At 40.1% G+C, this 16,144-nt stretch overlaps 1 protein-coding gene across 1 annotated transcript in view; it reads right to left on the bottom strand.

Annotated features, from left to right (window-relative positions):
• HSD17B12 (hydroxysteroid 17-beta dehydrogenase 12) overlaps positions 1 to 16,144 on the bottom strand; it is a 158,050-nt gene that overhangs the window by 53,784 nt on the left and 88,122 nt on the right. Inside the window, exon 4 of the mRNA XM_066251322.1 lies at positions 2,234 to 2,341. Within this exon, the coding sequence (XP_066107419.1) occupies positions 2,234 to 2,341 (108 nt within the window). The remainder of the gene's footprint in view (positions 1 to 2,233; positions 2,342 to 16,144) is intronic.

The following is a 16,144-nucleotide window of genomic DNA, read 5'->3' as shown; positions in this document are numbered from 1 at the left end:
GTTTATCCTTCCTATTAGAACATTATACTACACAAAATCAGGTGCTTTCTTATTCATTGTTGTATCTCCAATTCATTGATGGAGGAAGAGAGGGAGGGAGGGAGGAAAGGAGGGAGGGAGGAAGGGAAGGAGGGAAGGAGGAAAAGAGTGAAGGGGAAGGGGAAGGGGAAGGGGAAAGGGAAGGGGAAGGGAAGGGAGGGGAAGTATAAACTGCTAACTTTAAGTAAGTTGCAATTTACTAAGCAGCTGGACTATAAAAAACAATGGTTCCTTAGCATAAGTGGCCTAGGGAAACATCAATCCTCGTGTCTAAACATCAGTGTTTATGTACTGACACAAGCCCTAGGATTCCAGGTGTGGGGAAAACATGCGTGGGAACTCTGCGCCCTGTGCTCTTATCTTCAGCAGATCTATCTACTGCGCCTAGACTCACACTACAGAATTTCTATGGACTGAGTCAGGGAAGAACAGACGACAAATGCCTTTTGTAACCCTGTAGTCCTGCAGCAAACAGATGTCCAGCATTTTCCATCTGCAGCGGCACTGTCCCTAAGTCCCTGTAGTTGAGTCACCCAGTGAAAAGCAGCTAAAATGTATGTGAAGCTAAGAACTGTGATTGAACTATTTTTGAGAGAAAGTTGTTTTCTCCAAGAACACAGCTGAGGTTAAGTCTCCTCTCAGTAGGGCTCCTGATTCCATGTCTCTGCCTCAGCCAGCCTCCATTCTCCAGGGCGAGATTGGTTTGAAAGCGGTTAGGACAGGCAGTGTCTATGCCACTAATAAGTTATGTGCTACTACTGATCTGGAAGTTTATAACAGTCCAGAATTTTACAGATGTTAGTGGTGCGGCAGGTGTTCCAGATCTAAGCTAAGGAAGAGGAACTGTTAAAGATTCCAGGCAACACTGTAAACATTAGAAAAGAACATGCAGACACAAGGCAAAAACTACACCTGTGTCTTTATTCCTATTTTGCTAGTGGCTCTCCTGTAAGTGGGGGTGTAGCAGGTGGGTAGGTGGGGCATGGTGCTGTGCAATACAGACCAGGCAGAAGCTGAAAAATACGGCACGTCTCAGCCAGGGTGAACGCCAGGCCCAAGGGCACTGTGAACGCCAGGCCCAAGGGCGCTGTGGAGAGACAGATGTACGTGTTTCACTTGCTTTTACCCTGCCTTAGCAGGAACTCACACGAAAGACCATCCTTTTCTAGTATGAGGAAGGGAGGTGAGTCTTTAATAAAGAAATGTTAGAAAACGTGTTTTCAAGCTTTCTCTTCGTTTTTCCTCCCTTGAAAGCCCAATGAAAAGAACAATGGCGACCGCCAGGCGTATGAGAGAAACTTAGGCAGCGAGAGAAAGAAGGTTACTGAGGAAAGTTTTTCTGAACTACAGACCCTGTGTCTTCCTAGAAATGACTCAAACACTGTTGGATAACTTTCCAAAGCCTTTTTTCCTTCCTTCCTTAAAAATCTTTTCCATAACGAGGTAAAATTCTTCCATATCTCAGGAAATCACTGGTTTTTGGTAATAAGAGCAAAGTAGCTGAATGTAACAGAAGGGGGTAGTAGACTTAGATTTAAAAAAAAGAAACAAGAAGGACTGAATACCAGTGGCACCAGCCAGGCTTTCCGTGACCTTTGGCAAGTCCCCAGGCTCTCTAAGCCACACATTCAAGGGGGGGATGTCTTCTCCAAGGGGACAGAATCTGGTGTGGGAGTAGGGAGAATGAGACCTTATTCTTTTTATGTACAAAGCACAGCTATACACATAAAGGAGACATACAGTGTAGCTGCCGTATTAAACTTTCATAGAAAAAGAATAGGGGGAAAATGTCTAACAAGGCTCCTGTGGGGGAGGGGTGGTAAAGACCAAAAGGCTGAGAAATGTTTTTTCTAAGCTTTCCTTTCTCAAGTGTAAATATGGGTCAGCATCGTCCACCTTACAGGATTATTATGATACAACTACAAATATATATACAGCAAATGAGAGACTGGAAATAAAGTAGGCACGGAAAACAACCAATGCAGAACAGCCATTAAAGTATAACTAAAAACACAAAGATTCAAGAATATCTATATTAACATCATCTAATAATCAGTCGTATCAATAAGACAGTTTTCATCTCACTAGTCATCTTACCAACTGAACACCTAACCTCCAGAAAGAAAACGTGCGGTCACAGAGTAAGTCCAACAGTAACGCAAGAAGAATCTAGAGACGTGGCAAAGATACAAACCTAGAACACCAATTTGAAGACCTGCCAAGCTTGTTTTAATTTTATCATAAATGTCTTCTGACGCAAAGTCAACAGCGATGGTCTTCGTTTCCACTTTGAATTTTTCTCCTAGGGAACAAAACACAAATGGAGAGAGAAGAAAATTAATACATGGCAATTAATTAAGCATTAGATGACATCATCTTTTCAAACTCTTTTTACCCCCCCAATCTGATATGAAATTTAGACCAGGCTGACTTCAAGCAGTCATGAAACCACCTAAGAGATGATATAGAGTCAATATAACAGTTCCGCAATAAAAATTCCAGCGTGGTCACAGAGCTGGCTAAATGCTCCTTAATCAGTTCTCCTTCCAAAAATCAATACTGACTACTATTTAGACCCTTAGGTACAAATAATAAAACATGATTCAGATCCTAATGTTGTGTGCTCTTTAAATATCACTGGTTTTGTGATTTTAATTGCAAACTGATGCTTCGTAATCTCAGAAAGAAGTCTGTAAAATATTTTAAAGTGTGACATATTAAAACAAAAGCCCAGCCTGACCAGGCGGTGGCGCAGTGAATAGAGCATCGGACTGGGATGCGGAGGACCCAGGTTCAAGATCCCCAGGTCGCCAGCTTGAGCGCGGGCTCATCTGGTTTGAGCAAAGCTTACCAGCTTGGACCCAAGGTCACTGGCTCGAGCAAGGGGTTACTTGGTCTGCTGAAGGCCCATGGTCAAGGCACATATGAGAAAGCATCAATGAACTAAGGTGTCACAATGAAAAACTGATAATTGATGCTTCTCATCTCTCTCTGTTCCTATCTGTCCCTATCTAATCCTCTCTCTGACTCTCTCTCTGTCTCTGTAAAAAAATAATAAATATATATATACAACCCCTAATTATCCATAATAGTTATAAAGAAGAACCAAAAATGCATATGAGAAAAATTCTATCAAATCAAAATAATTAGGTCACTAGTTAAAATTTCTTCTCATTTAAAAACCTCTTACTTTTCAAAATATGGCAATTAAAAAAAAGTCCATCTTATTAAAATGAAAACAAAGTGAATGTGATCATATTGAAATTCAGGAGCTTGGTAAATAGTTAATAGTCACTAAATGTAAAAATCCACACAAAACAGTAATAGAACTACAGAGTGACCCAAGAAAGACTTTAGGGTTCTACTTTGTACAAGACGATTAGGGTCCAAACAGAGCTCATAAGAATAACAATAACTATCATGTTTATGCCTGCCTTCGCTAGTGAACCCCTTTGAGAAGATGGCCTGGACTGGGAGGCCGCCTAGACATGGGTACCAATTTCATTTTCACACTGAGTTGTTAAGTGACTTTGAGCAAGTTACAGATCCTCTCTGAGTCTGTCACATATCCTATTTGAGCCTGTCGCATCACCTCCTCTTTAAGTTTCAGCATCCCCTTCTGAAAACGAAGGTAATGTTATCCAACTTATGGTGAGAGGCTCAAGTGGTATCTAACACAAACATTAGTCTCCCCTTCTTTCTTCAACTAACCCCTCTCTCAAATCACTTAGTGAAGTTCAGTGGGCTAAGAATGCTTATATTTGGAACTTGATGTAAATTCAAAATAATTAATTTAAAAATCCAGCTTCCAAAAATAATTTCTTCTCCACTCGCAGTCAGTGTTGGCTCATCACAGAACATGCAGCATTAATCCACAAGGAGGTTTCCATTCTCGATCTGAAAGGATTTATGCCTAATATTAAAGAGCTGGTTCATAAGAGATGTGATTCTCAGTTAGACTCAATGAAAAGTATTGACCCTAGGTAGGAATCCATGAATAAACTAGAGAGGATAATACTTGACATGGGACAGCTTGTACCCACCACATTCTGATACCAAAATTACAGTCTGTTTATTATACTATTTTTCTGTTCTTTCATAGTGCCCTCGTTTTAATTATTCTAACTTTAAGGTAAGTTTTAATATTTCCGGTAATGCAAGTCTCTGTTATTATTACTCTTTTTCAAAAGCTTATTGGTTATCCTTATATGTTTAGTCTCCATTTTTAGTAGGGCTGCATGAAACATTTCCATTAAATTTATGAAGAATGACAACGTCGCATTCCCTCCAGGCTCTCCATTCATCCAATGTATCACAGTGAAAATCTGTGGTTATAAATTCTTAACACAATCAACAATTCAAATGCTACAGAAATATTTACCCAAAACTTATATACTCTTATTGATCAATGTCACCCCATTCAATTTAATTTTCTAAAGAAAAATTTTTTAAAAAGAATTCCATTATTAGAATACTACACATTACTATGCAAAGGTATTCTATGCTGTTGATTACTGCACTGATTTGAACCGTTTGGCATTTGAAATTGCATGAGCTGGCATCCTGCTACTTACAGTTGTGGCTGCATGAAATCATGCCCCCTTCCCAGTTTTCAGGTTAGAATGGGTCTGAGATGGTCTCGGCCCATAGTTCTCAGTCTAGTGGCTAAAACCCAAAACTAAAAAACAAAAAGAGTCAGATGACTGATATGAACTGTTCAAGGCAGTCAACTCACTAGTAATGGGGACGAAAAAGTCAACTCTGCCTGACCAGGTGGTGGCGCAGTAGATAGAGCGTCAAACTGGGATGCTGAGGATCCAGGTTCAAGACCCCGAGATGCCAGCTTGAACGTGGGCTCATCTGGTTTGAGCAAAAGCTCACCAGCTTGAACCCAAGGTCACTGGCTCAAGCAAGGGGTTACTCGGTCTGCTGAAGGCCTGCGGTCAAGGCACATATGAGAAAGCAATCAATGAACAACTATGTGTCGCAATGTGCAACAAAAAACTAATGATTGATGCTTCTCATCTCTTCATTCCTGTCTGTCTGTCCCTGTCTATCCTTCTCTGACTCTCTCTCTGTCTCTGTTAAAAAAAAAAAAAGTCAACTCTGGCTTAAATAGTAGGGAATGAGGCTAAGAAATAGCTGGGCTAATAATACCATTCATCCCTTTTTATCTACTGTTCCACTGACAACCACATAACCACACGTGGAATTACAGAGCAAACACTATCCATAACTATAGAGTTACATGACAATGAATGCCCTCACTGTCTCAAGCCACTCCATCACCTCCAAGCATCCCATAGCTGACTGTCGCTCACAGGATCCTGAATTACAATAGTTTCAGGTCAAATCGGAAACTGACAAAGAAACTGCACCCATAAGTAGTCTCAAGATTCTGATAAAACACTTCTCAATACTAAAATTAAGACACTTTTAAGTTCAGCCTGACCTGAGGTGGCACAGTGGATCAAGCATCAACCTGGAATGTTGAGGTCGCCGGTTCAAAACCCTGGGTTTGCCCAGTCAAGGCACATATGGGAGTTGATATTTCCTACTCTTTCCCCCTTCTCTATCTCTATCTCTATCTCTCTCTATCTCTCTTCTCTAAAATAAATAAATAAATATTTTTTAAAAAGACACTTTTAAGTTCAAACCTAAAAAAGTCAGGCACATATTCCAAATAGCCCTATTCCAAACAGCCTTAACGTACTTCTGGTCTGGCCGTCATTATTTTCATTTTGCTAAACAAATTAATACCTCTTAATTCTAAGTCTTCCTCTAAGAATATTTTTATAGGTCTTTGAAAGAATTTCTTCATCTCCCCCCCGGGTATCTGAGGATATTAGGTCTGAAAATGCTAGAAAAGAGGTCTAATCTACATAAACTCATGCATTATTTACAATTTTTCTACTAATAAAAACTAAAAAATATATTAATTTTCCTTTGTCCCTACATCTGCTCCAAATAAACAATGTTTCCCCCCCCTAAATTTTAGGTAGTACCCGTTATGAAAGTTCGTCACATTTACCCATCTCCATCTTTCCCATATTATAACTTTCATCATTTAAGATTCCAATTGTGTCGCCATTTCTGTGGACTGACTTTTCAGGATTCCCATTTTCTCCAAGGTTAAGCTCCTTACTCTCCTAGCCGTGTTGCTTGAGACAAATAAAAATAAAACTACATGCTGGTAAGAGATGTCTATATGAGACATAATATAACATAAGGTACTTACTATAGGCATTTTAAAGCATTAAGATAAATTGAGAAGCAACTCAGGTCTTCCATCTGTCCTACATGGACGCTGTCATTCTCATAAAAATAAAAACATTTTAGAATTATAAGAGACCTTAGAAAATACCCAGGAGCTTTAACTCAGAGGCATGAAAATAATGGTGGAAAGTATTTTAGTCATGGACCTCTCTCCCTTTACCCAGTCCTGAAAAAGGTAATTAGGGAGAGAGGAGGGACTCTTGAAGAAATAGTACTATATTCAATGCCAATCAATTTCATCTTCTTAAATCCATTAAAATCAATTTATGACTATAAAAAATGTATTGCACATTTAAAAAAAACAAAACCCTTCATTTGCATATAAAATGTTTTCTGATATTCAGAGATGTAAAAAGTACGAGACTTTTGTATTTTCTCTAATTTTAAGGAAAAAACAAACAATAAAAAATTCTCTCCACTTCCTTCTTTTGATTTTTATTTCACCCAGGCTTGCCATCTCCCTCCACTCCTCACCCCTCGGGTGAGACATCTCTTCACGCAGAGTGCCTCCCTGATGTAGCTCTAGAGAAAAGGGGATTGTGCCCTAGAACGGAATGCTTTCTCTGACTCCATTTTAAGGGCCCATTTAATTATAATGATCAGAAATGCTAAACAAATAATGGTCCATTTCTTTTCTACATTGACCTTGAAAATATATACAGAATAATTTTAATTTCATGAAGCGACCCGCTTTCAGTTCAAATCAAAAAAATTCATCATAGTATCATAAAAATTCTATCCCAAATCACGTATTTCTTTATTTTAAGCCAAGGTTATTATATTTTATTCATTACAATCTCTTTATCCAGAACATCCCTCTGTAATAAATAAAACCTTATACCATGTGAATCTGTTCTATTGATTGGGCATAAATAGGACACATTTTCTTTTTTGAAAGCCCTAAGTTCTACCCTTGGGACAGGTGTTATAGACCCTTGGCTAAGGCACTTTTGAAGAAATTTTCAAATAAGAATGTATATTTTCTACAATTGGAGGGGAGAAAAAGGCACACCAATGGAAACATCTGAATTTTATTTTTAAAGGTAAGAAAAATGCAAAAAAATATTCCTAACATTACTATACTTAAGATTCCAAGATGATGTTGCCAATACTATGGAAGCAGGGTCTTATGGACTGAATGTCTGCGTCTCCCTAAAACCTGTGTATTGAAGGCCTAACCCTCAGTGTGATGGTACTGGGAGGGGAAGCTTTTGGGAGGAAATTAGGTTTAGACAAAGTCACGAGAGTGAGGCTCTCATGATGAAATCAGTCTCCTTACAGTAAGAGAAGGACAGAGAGCTCTTTCTATGCACCAAGGGCAGGCATGTGAGCACACAGTGAGAAGACAGTCATCTGCCAGCCAGGAATTGGGCCCTCACCAGGGAACTGATCCTGCCAGGACCTTGATCTGGGACTTCCCAGCTACCAAAACTGTGAGAAATAAATTTCTGCTGTTTAAGATACACAGACAAGATGTTTTGTTACTGCAGCTCAAGTTGACCAAGACACAAAGTTTGTTTGAAAAATCATGGCAAGCAGTTAATTGCCCTGGTCTTGAGTACCAGCTCAGTCACTTGCTGGCTGAACACCCTTCACTCAAGCCTTTCAACCTTCAGGAATTTTTTTTTTTAAGGTGAGAGGAGGGGAGGTAATGAGGCAGACTCTAATGTGCCCTGACCAGATCCACCCAGCAACCCCATCTGCAGCCAATGCTCCAATCAACTGAACTATTTTTAGCACTTGAGGCTGATGCATTCCAACGGGGCTATCCTTAGAGACCAGGGCCAAGCTTGAACCAATAGAGCCATGGCTGCAGGAGGAGAAGAGGGAGAGTAAGGGGAGCAGTAGGGGGAGAAGCAGATGGTCGCTACTTCTGTGTGCCCTGACCAGGAATCAAACCCGGGATTTCCATATGCTGGGCCAATGCTCTATCCACTGAGCCACCGGCCAGGATCAGGAATTCTCATAGCATATGAAAATATATTTTAAGAAATAGTCTTATACAGATGTTTTCTTATATCTGCCAATGTCTACAAAGATGACTACATCACATACAGTTGTTTTTTCCTAAATAGAACAGGCTATCATTAAATCTTCCCTCTCCTAATTAGATACATATCTTTTTTAACTTGACCATGCACATGCAACTCTGCTTTAAAAAGTGATTTATTTATTACTGTATCATCCATGGAATCAATGGTCATGATATATACTATTTCTAATCATACCTTTAGTGTCCAAGTATTTCTTTGACTCAATTTGCTTGTGATTAACCTTTGAATTACTGTTTTATCTACTTCAAGATGCACATTTTAATTCACTTTTTATCTGTGAAATCCTGATGCCTTATAATTAATGGCTTTGCAATTTAATTGGCGGTCTTTATTTCTTAATGCTTATAAGCTGCATCATTGCTTCACGATCAGTGGTGACTCAGATTTGCTGAAAGAAGCACAGAACCCCACTGACATCCACCCGTCCCTTTAATGTCACAAAATGCACGGAGGCTGCTTCCAAATGCAAGATGCTCTGGTATTCCCATGTTTATTATGCTCCACCACCGCCACTAGTCAGGAAGGTAGGATATCTCCGAGCCTAAACTCAGAACCCAAAAACCTTAGCACACGCTCATTCATTTTTTTTTCTTTTTTTTTTTTTTTCTGAAGCTGTAAACGGGGAGAGACAGTCAGACAGACTCCCGCATGCGCCCGACCGGGATCCACCCGGCACGCCCACCAGGGGCGAGGCTCTGCCCACCAGGGGGCGACGCTCTGCCCCTCCCAGGGGTCGCTCAGCCGCGACCAGAGCCATCCCTGCTCCAATGGAGCCTCGGCTGCGGGAGGGGAAGAGAGAGACAGAGAGGAAGGAGGGGGTGGGGGTGGAGAAGCAAATGGGCGCTTCTCCTATGTGCCCTGACCGGGAGTCGAACCCGGGTCCCCCGCACGCCAGGCCGACGCTCTACCGCTGAGCCAACCGGCCAGGGCCCACGCTCATTCATTTATTCAAGGGCGCTGGCATTTGCAACCAGGCAAAGCACATCACTCCCTAAATTGTCAGCACTATGAAAAGAGGGTCCGTGTCTGGCTTTTTCTTTACCAGCACACTGAGAGCCCACAGTACCTAGTACGCTATGGGGGCTCAATAACTGTATTTCCACTGAAATAAATTTAAGAAGTACACACCGAGGAATGAATGCCCACATGTCAGATTTTACCCTGAGGATAACAGCAGATAACCTTAAATAGGTCATATTTTGGTGAAGAAGTTACATATGAACCCAACTGTTGCTCTAATGAATATGAACAAAGCACACAAGGAAAAAGCAGCTCACTCGTACAGAGTGCAAGTTTTTAAAAGATCTTTCCATTGGTTTTGAGAGAGAGAGAGAGAGAGAGAGAGAGAGAGAAGCATCAACTTGTCGTTTCACTTAACTGTGCACTCGATTGCTTCTCCTATGTTCCCTGACCGGGGTTGAACCTGACACCTCAGTGGCCAGGATGACTTTATCCACTGAGCCACCAGGCGGTGCCCCAGAGTGGGATTTGAAACAGGAGGTGGCATTTGCATCCAGTCCTTGAGCAGAAATCGGCCATGTGGAGAAGGGAGGGAACTAGGCAAAAGCAGACAGTGGGGAAAAGGAACAGCATGTTGCAAAAACCCCTGTAGATGGAGTATGAGGGACACGGAGAAAGGGGAAGAAAAGTTCTGTAGAAGGAAGCCGGCGGAGGTGGTGTATGCCAAGATAACAAGCCGACTGAGGGCCCCAGCGCAGCACAAAAAGGTGGCTTCCTCTTCAGAGTATTAACCATTTTAAGATGCTACAGCAGAGCAATGAACCAAGTCCAGGCCCTTCTCAGCGCAGGCCCCATGTCAACGAACAGGGCACGCGCCTGTTGAAGCAGCCCTGTGACAAGTTCACATTTCATCCTGTGTGTTATGAGTACATAGCAGACGTTATTAGGCTAGGAAGTGACAAGATCACGCTTGTTTTTTCAGGCAAGGCCTGCTATAAAAAGTGATGGGGGCAGGCAGAGAGAAGAGCAGCTGCAGCGATGAGTCCCGCCGAGCAGAGGGCCCAGCGGAGAGGGGCGGCGGCGGAAGGGAGAGGCAGGCTGCTGCGGAGGCAGCCGAGTCAGAGTCTGACGGGTTTTCCCGCTGATTAGACACACAGCTTTAGGAAGAGAGAGAGCACAGTGGCTTTATCCACTTGCTTTAGAAATCTAGCCAATAAACCATTGTATCTTAGAGCTAAAACAGTCTTCAGAGTTTCATGTACGGGGCCATATTCTTATGATTATGGCTCAGCGTAATTTTTATCACGTGAAATGTTTCTCTGTTATTTTTAGTGAAGCAAGTTTTGTTTATTTTTCTTGAGGTAGCTTATTTCTTCTCTTTGTTGGCTTGAAAAATGAAATTACTTCCATTGCGGCTTGGGCCAGAGCTGACCAATTTTCCATGCAGGATAACCGTGAACTAAAATGAAATCGGAAAGCAAAAGAGGTATTTTTGTAACTCTCCATAAGATTCCTCCCTTCTTCTTTCAAAGAGAAAGGTAGCTAAAATTAATTAGGAGTCAAATATCACACAGTACACTTCTTCTAAAAATGCTGACTGAGCTCCTTTTTATTATTATTTTTTTTTAGTATCCTCTTTTAATTTTAAACTGTCACTTTGTTCTTACAAGGGTGCTCTGGTTTTGTGAAATCTTGCCACCAGAATAAAGTATTCTTTTCAAGATCTGACTGAGTCACCTTGGTGTTTGGAAAAGGAAGCTTAACAGTTGCTTTTATTTCTTAAAAACAAAACAGGAACTTTTGAAAAAATTACCATAAAATTTAAAATATCAGCTATTGAAATGAGTATTTACTTTATAGCAATTAACATTTTGAAGATTTATCTTGTTCAACATACAAAAAACCTTTTCCTTTAAACTGTTATGAGCATAGTTTTCACATATTAAACCAAAATAAAAGCAAAACTGCTTGATTTAGAGCAGGAGTCAGGAACCTATGGCTCGTGAGCCAGATGTGGCTCTTTTGATGGCTGCATCTGGCTCGCAGACAAATCTTTAATAAAAAAATAATAACATTAAAAATAGAAAACATTCTCATGTATTTAAAATCCATTTATTTCCTACAGCTCACGTTCATGGTTGCGGCTGGCTGGAGCCAATCACAGCTGTCCTCCAGGACACCAAATTTTTATTGGATAATGCGTAACATACATGGGTCATTGTGAGGTCAGAAAGTAAACTTCCCTCCTTTTAATCAAGTAGTCAGCTAGCTAATTGCAGAAACCCTTTTGACGAAGAAGATGACTAAAAGAAAAAAAGATGAGGAGTATCGTACTTTTCAACAGGAATGGACAGGAATTAGCCTTTATGGAGAGGGCAGGTTCTGCAGTGTGTCCAATATGCAATGATAAAATTACATCGATGAAACAGTCAGATATAAAAGCGGCACATCGACACACGCTATACTACATTTGCATCGAAATTTCCAGTAGGGGACAGCAGGAAGAAAGCATGTCAAGAGCTATTGTGCAGAGTGCAAGCTAGTCAGCAGCAACTCCGTGTTTGGACCCAACAAGGTGACTGGAATTCGGCTAGCTTTGCTGGTGCTTTAGCAATTGTGAGAAATGGGAAGCCATTCACAGATGGGGAGTATGCCAAAACATTCATGCCTGATGTTGCCAATGAACTTTTTGATGACTTTTCGGATAAAGACAAGATAATCAAATGAATAAAAGACATGCCTCTGTCGGCAAGAACTGTTCACGATCATACCATCATGATGGCAAATCAAATTGAGGCAACACAAGTGAAGGACATAAATGCAGCACCATTCTTTTCTCTTGCTTTGGATGAGTCAACAGACGTAAGCTATTTATCCCAGTTCAGTGTGATTGCAAGGTATGCTGTTGGTGACATGAAGAAAGTCTTGCTGTTTTGCCTATGAAAGAGACAACAAGAGGGGAGGATTTATTCAAGTCTTTCACTGAGTTCACTATAGAAAAAAATCTACCGATGGATAAACTTATTTCAGTGTGTACTGATGGTGCTCCGGGCATGGTGGGGAAAAACAGAGGATTTGTAGCGCTTCTTCGTGAACATGAAAAGAGACCCATCCTAAGTTTTCACTGCATCCTACATCAGGAGGCACTTTGTGCTCAGATGTGTGGCAAGCAGCTTGGTGAGGTGATGTCACTGGTCATTTGATGGTCAAGTTCATTGTTGCCCGAGCTTTAAATGATCGTCAGTTTAAAACACTGCTGGATAAAGTTAGGAATAATTATCCTGGTCTGCTTCTGCACAGCAATGTGCATTGGTTGTCAAGAGGGAAGGCGCTCAGCCATTTTGCAGCTTGTCTGAGTGAAATCCGGACTTTTATTGAAATGAAAAACATCGAGCATCCTGAGTTAGCTAACACTGAGTGGCTCCTGAAGTTCTACTATCTCGTGAACATGACTGAATATCTGAACCAGCTCAATGTGAAAATGCAAGGTGTTGGAAATAGTCTTATCCCTTAAACAAGTAGTGTTTGCATTTGAAAACAAGCTGGGACTCTTCATTACTGATATTGAAACAGGTCTTTACTACACTTTGAAAAACTGGGAGAGTTTAAAGATGCATGCACAGCAAGTGACCCTGCTCAACATCTTGATCTCCAGCAGCTAGTGGGCTTCACATCTAATCTCCTGCAGTCATTCAAAGCGCGATTTGGAGAATTTCGTGAGCGCACTCGTCTTTTTAAGTTCATCACCCATCCACACAAGTGTGCAGTGGACAGCACTGACCTGAGTTACATCCCCGGTGTCTCCATCAGAGATTTTGAGCTACAATCTGCTGACCTGAAGGCCTCAGACATGTGGGTGAATAAATTCAAGTCACTGAAGATTTGGAAAGACTTGCACAACAGCAAGCAGAGTTGGCAAGCAAACACAAGTGGGGAGAAATGAAAAAACTTCAACTCACAGACCAGCTGATTGTCAAAACTTGGAACACGCTTCCCGTCACATACCACACACTGTAGCATGTGAGTATTGCTGTACTGACAATGTTTGGCTCTATGTATGCATGTGATCAGTCTTTCTCAAATCTAAAGAACGTTAAGACCAACGTTCTATGATCATGTTTAATGAATTGAAGTCTCAACGCCTGCACGAAGCTTAACCTCACCACATATTAACCAGACTACAAAGCCATCAGCAAAACCATGCAGCACCAGAAGTCGCATTAATGGTAAGAAGTACTTTATTCATCATTGGTTAGCAACAGCATAACAATGTTATTAAAAAGAATTCAGAGACTTTAAAAGTGTTAGTCTTACATAAAATGCACACATTTACTTGTATTTAGTATTAAACATATAGTATGGCTCTCACAGAATTACATTTTAAAAATGTGGCGTTCATGGCTCTCTCAGCCATAAAGGTTCCCGACCCCTGATTTAGAGTCTCTTAGAACTACGGATGAGAACTTGACATAAATCATCCCACTCTAGGATGTCCTAAAGAACCTGGAGGTAGCATGTAAAAGGCATGGGGAGACAGTTACCATTCTACCAACTACACGGGGTTAATAACTGTTATTGTTACCAATTTACTGAGCATCAACTAGATACCAAGAACTCTGCTAGGTGACATTACATCATTTAACCTGGACAAGAACTTTCTGGTATGCTGCTGAAAGTTGCAAATGATTATTCTCATAAATTTCAATTTTCAACAATTGAAAGGGCATCATTTATTTGTGTTTTCTTAAATTTTGAAATAATCATAAGCAAAAAAAAAAAGTTGCAAATATTAAACCAGTAACTTTTTTTTGTTATACCACATCAGACTCAGTTGCTAACAAGATGTCCATAAGACTTAGTGTAGTGCTTCTCAAAGTGTGGTCCATGGCTCTGAGGGTCCATGAGAGCCAAAGAGAGCGAGAGAGAGAAAGAGAGAGAGAGAGAGAGAGAGAGAGATAAGACAGCCCTGGGTAGCTCAGTTGGTTAGAGTATCAACCTGATATGCCAAGGTTGCAGGTTCAATCCCCAGTCAGGGCATATACAAGAATCAACCAGCGAATGCATAAATAAGCAGAACAAGAAATCAATGTTTGTCTCTCTATCTCTCTCTCAAAATAAATTAATTTTAAAAATACGAAATACGAAGACATTATTTGCTTGCGTCAGTGTGTTGACGTGCACAGATGATGCTGCACTGACATTTGCAATGGTGGTAAAACTGCTGGGACTCTAATGCTAATCAAAGCAGCCACAGCTAACTATCTTGAAAGTCACTGTATTCTTCATAGACTTGCAATAAAAAGAAAAAAGCCAGTCTCATTTAAGAATGTCCCTTGATGAAGCAGTAAAATCATTAATTTTATTAAATCTCTACCTTGGAGTACTAATGTTTTCAATGTTCTGCATAACAAAATGGTTAAGTACGCATGAAGCCCTTTTTCTGTGAACGAATACAATGGCCGTCTTGAGGGAACACATTCACGCAATGGAGTCATGAGCTGAATTAGCACTTTCTTCATGCAGCACCATTTTACTTGAAAGAACAACTGCCAGAGACACTATGACTGTTCAGATCTGGCAAACATTTTCTAAACAAATAAATGAAGTGCACCTGCCACTTCAAGGAAAACAACAGTGTTTGTTGTCCGTGATAAAAGTTGAACTTCTAAGTGAAAATCAGTATTTTAGAAAACTTTTATCTACCACGTGAGCTTAAGAGAAAAGATGTTTCTGATAAGACTGGGGGTGATTTTAATAACTGTGTCGAAATTTGTAAAATCTGTGAAACTCAGGAAGCAATATTTCCCAATGACCAATGTATCACGTTACAAAATCAAGATGGATAAAAGACCTATTCAAAGTGCAAGGTAGACAAATGGATTTTAATGGAACTGAGCATGAAAAAGTCAGATGTTTCCGGATTCTATATTGAAACTAACCTTACGAAACCTTCAGTTATGGAATTTTGATGTAGTATCAAAGAATATTCACAATTACTTGAAGAGACTATTGAAATAGTTTTTTCTTTTCCAACTACATATCTGTGTAAAAACAGATTTTTTTACACTTCAACCAAATAATGTATCACAGCAGACTGAATGCAGAAGTAGGTAGGCAAAACTGTCTTCTACTATTATTAGATATTAGAGATTTGCAAAAATGTAAAACAATGCCACTCTTCTCAATGAATTTTGTTTTGTTTCAGAATATATAGTTATATTTCCCAGTAAAAATATGTTAACATATAATAAGTTACTTGTTATTATTCTTACAAGAATAACTATTTGAGTTACTCAGTTTAAGTTTCTAATACAATAAATATTGATAGCTGTATCCTGCATAAACAAAAGCTCTCTGGGGCCCTTAAGAATTTTTAAGAGTATAAAAGAGTTTTGAGACTGAGATGTTTAGGAATGGTGTTTTAATATGTATTTCCTACAAAGAAGTCTCTTAAATAATATAACTATAAAAATCAAGAAATTGACATGGATATATTCCTGCCTTCTAATCTTCAGAGCCTGTTTGAATTCGACCATTGTCCCTTTATAGCAAAATGTCCTTTAGAACAAAAGGATCCAAATCAGAATCACCAGTCGTATTTAGCTCCCATGTCTGTTTAGCCTCTTTCAATGTGGAACGGTTTCTTAGACTTTTCTTGACCTTTATGACTTTGACTTCTTGAAGATTACAGGCCAATTATTTTGTGAAATGTCTCCATGATTAGATTCAGGTTATGCATCCTTGGAGGGGACTGCACAGAAGTAAAGTGGCATTGCTCATTGCATCCTATCAGGTGTACACAATTTCGACCGTCC

The sequence above is a fragment of the Saccopteryx bilineata genome, chromosome 1, assembly GCF_036850765.1.
Source record: "Saccopteryx bilineata isolate mSacBil1 chromosome 1, mSacBil1_pri_phased_curated, whole genome shotgun sequence".
NCBI classification, from domain to species: domain Eukaryota; kingdom Metazoa; phylum Chordata; class Mammalia; order Chiroptera; family Emballonuridae; genus Saccopteryx; species Saccopteryx bilineata.
Note: the sequence above shows the minus strand (reverse complement) of the source record. Positions and strands in the feature narration are given on the sequence as shown.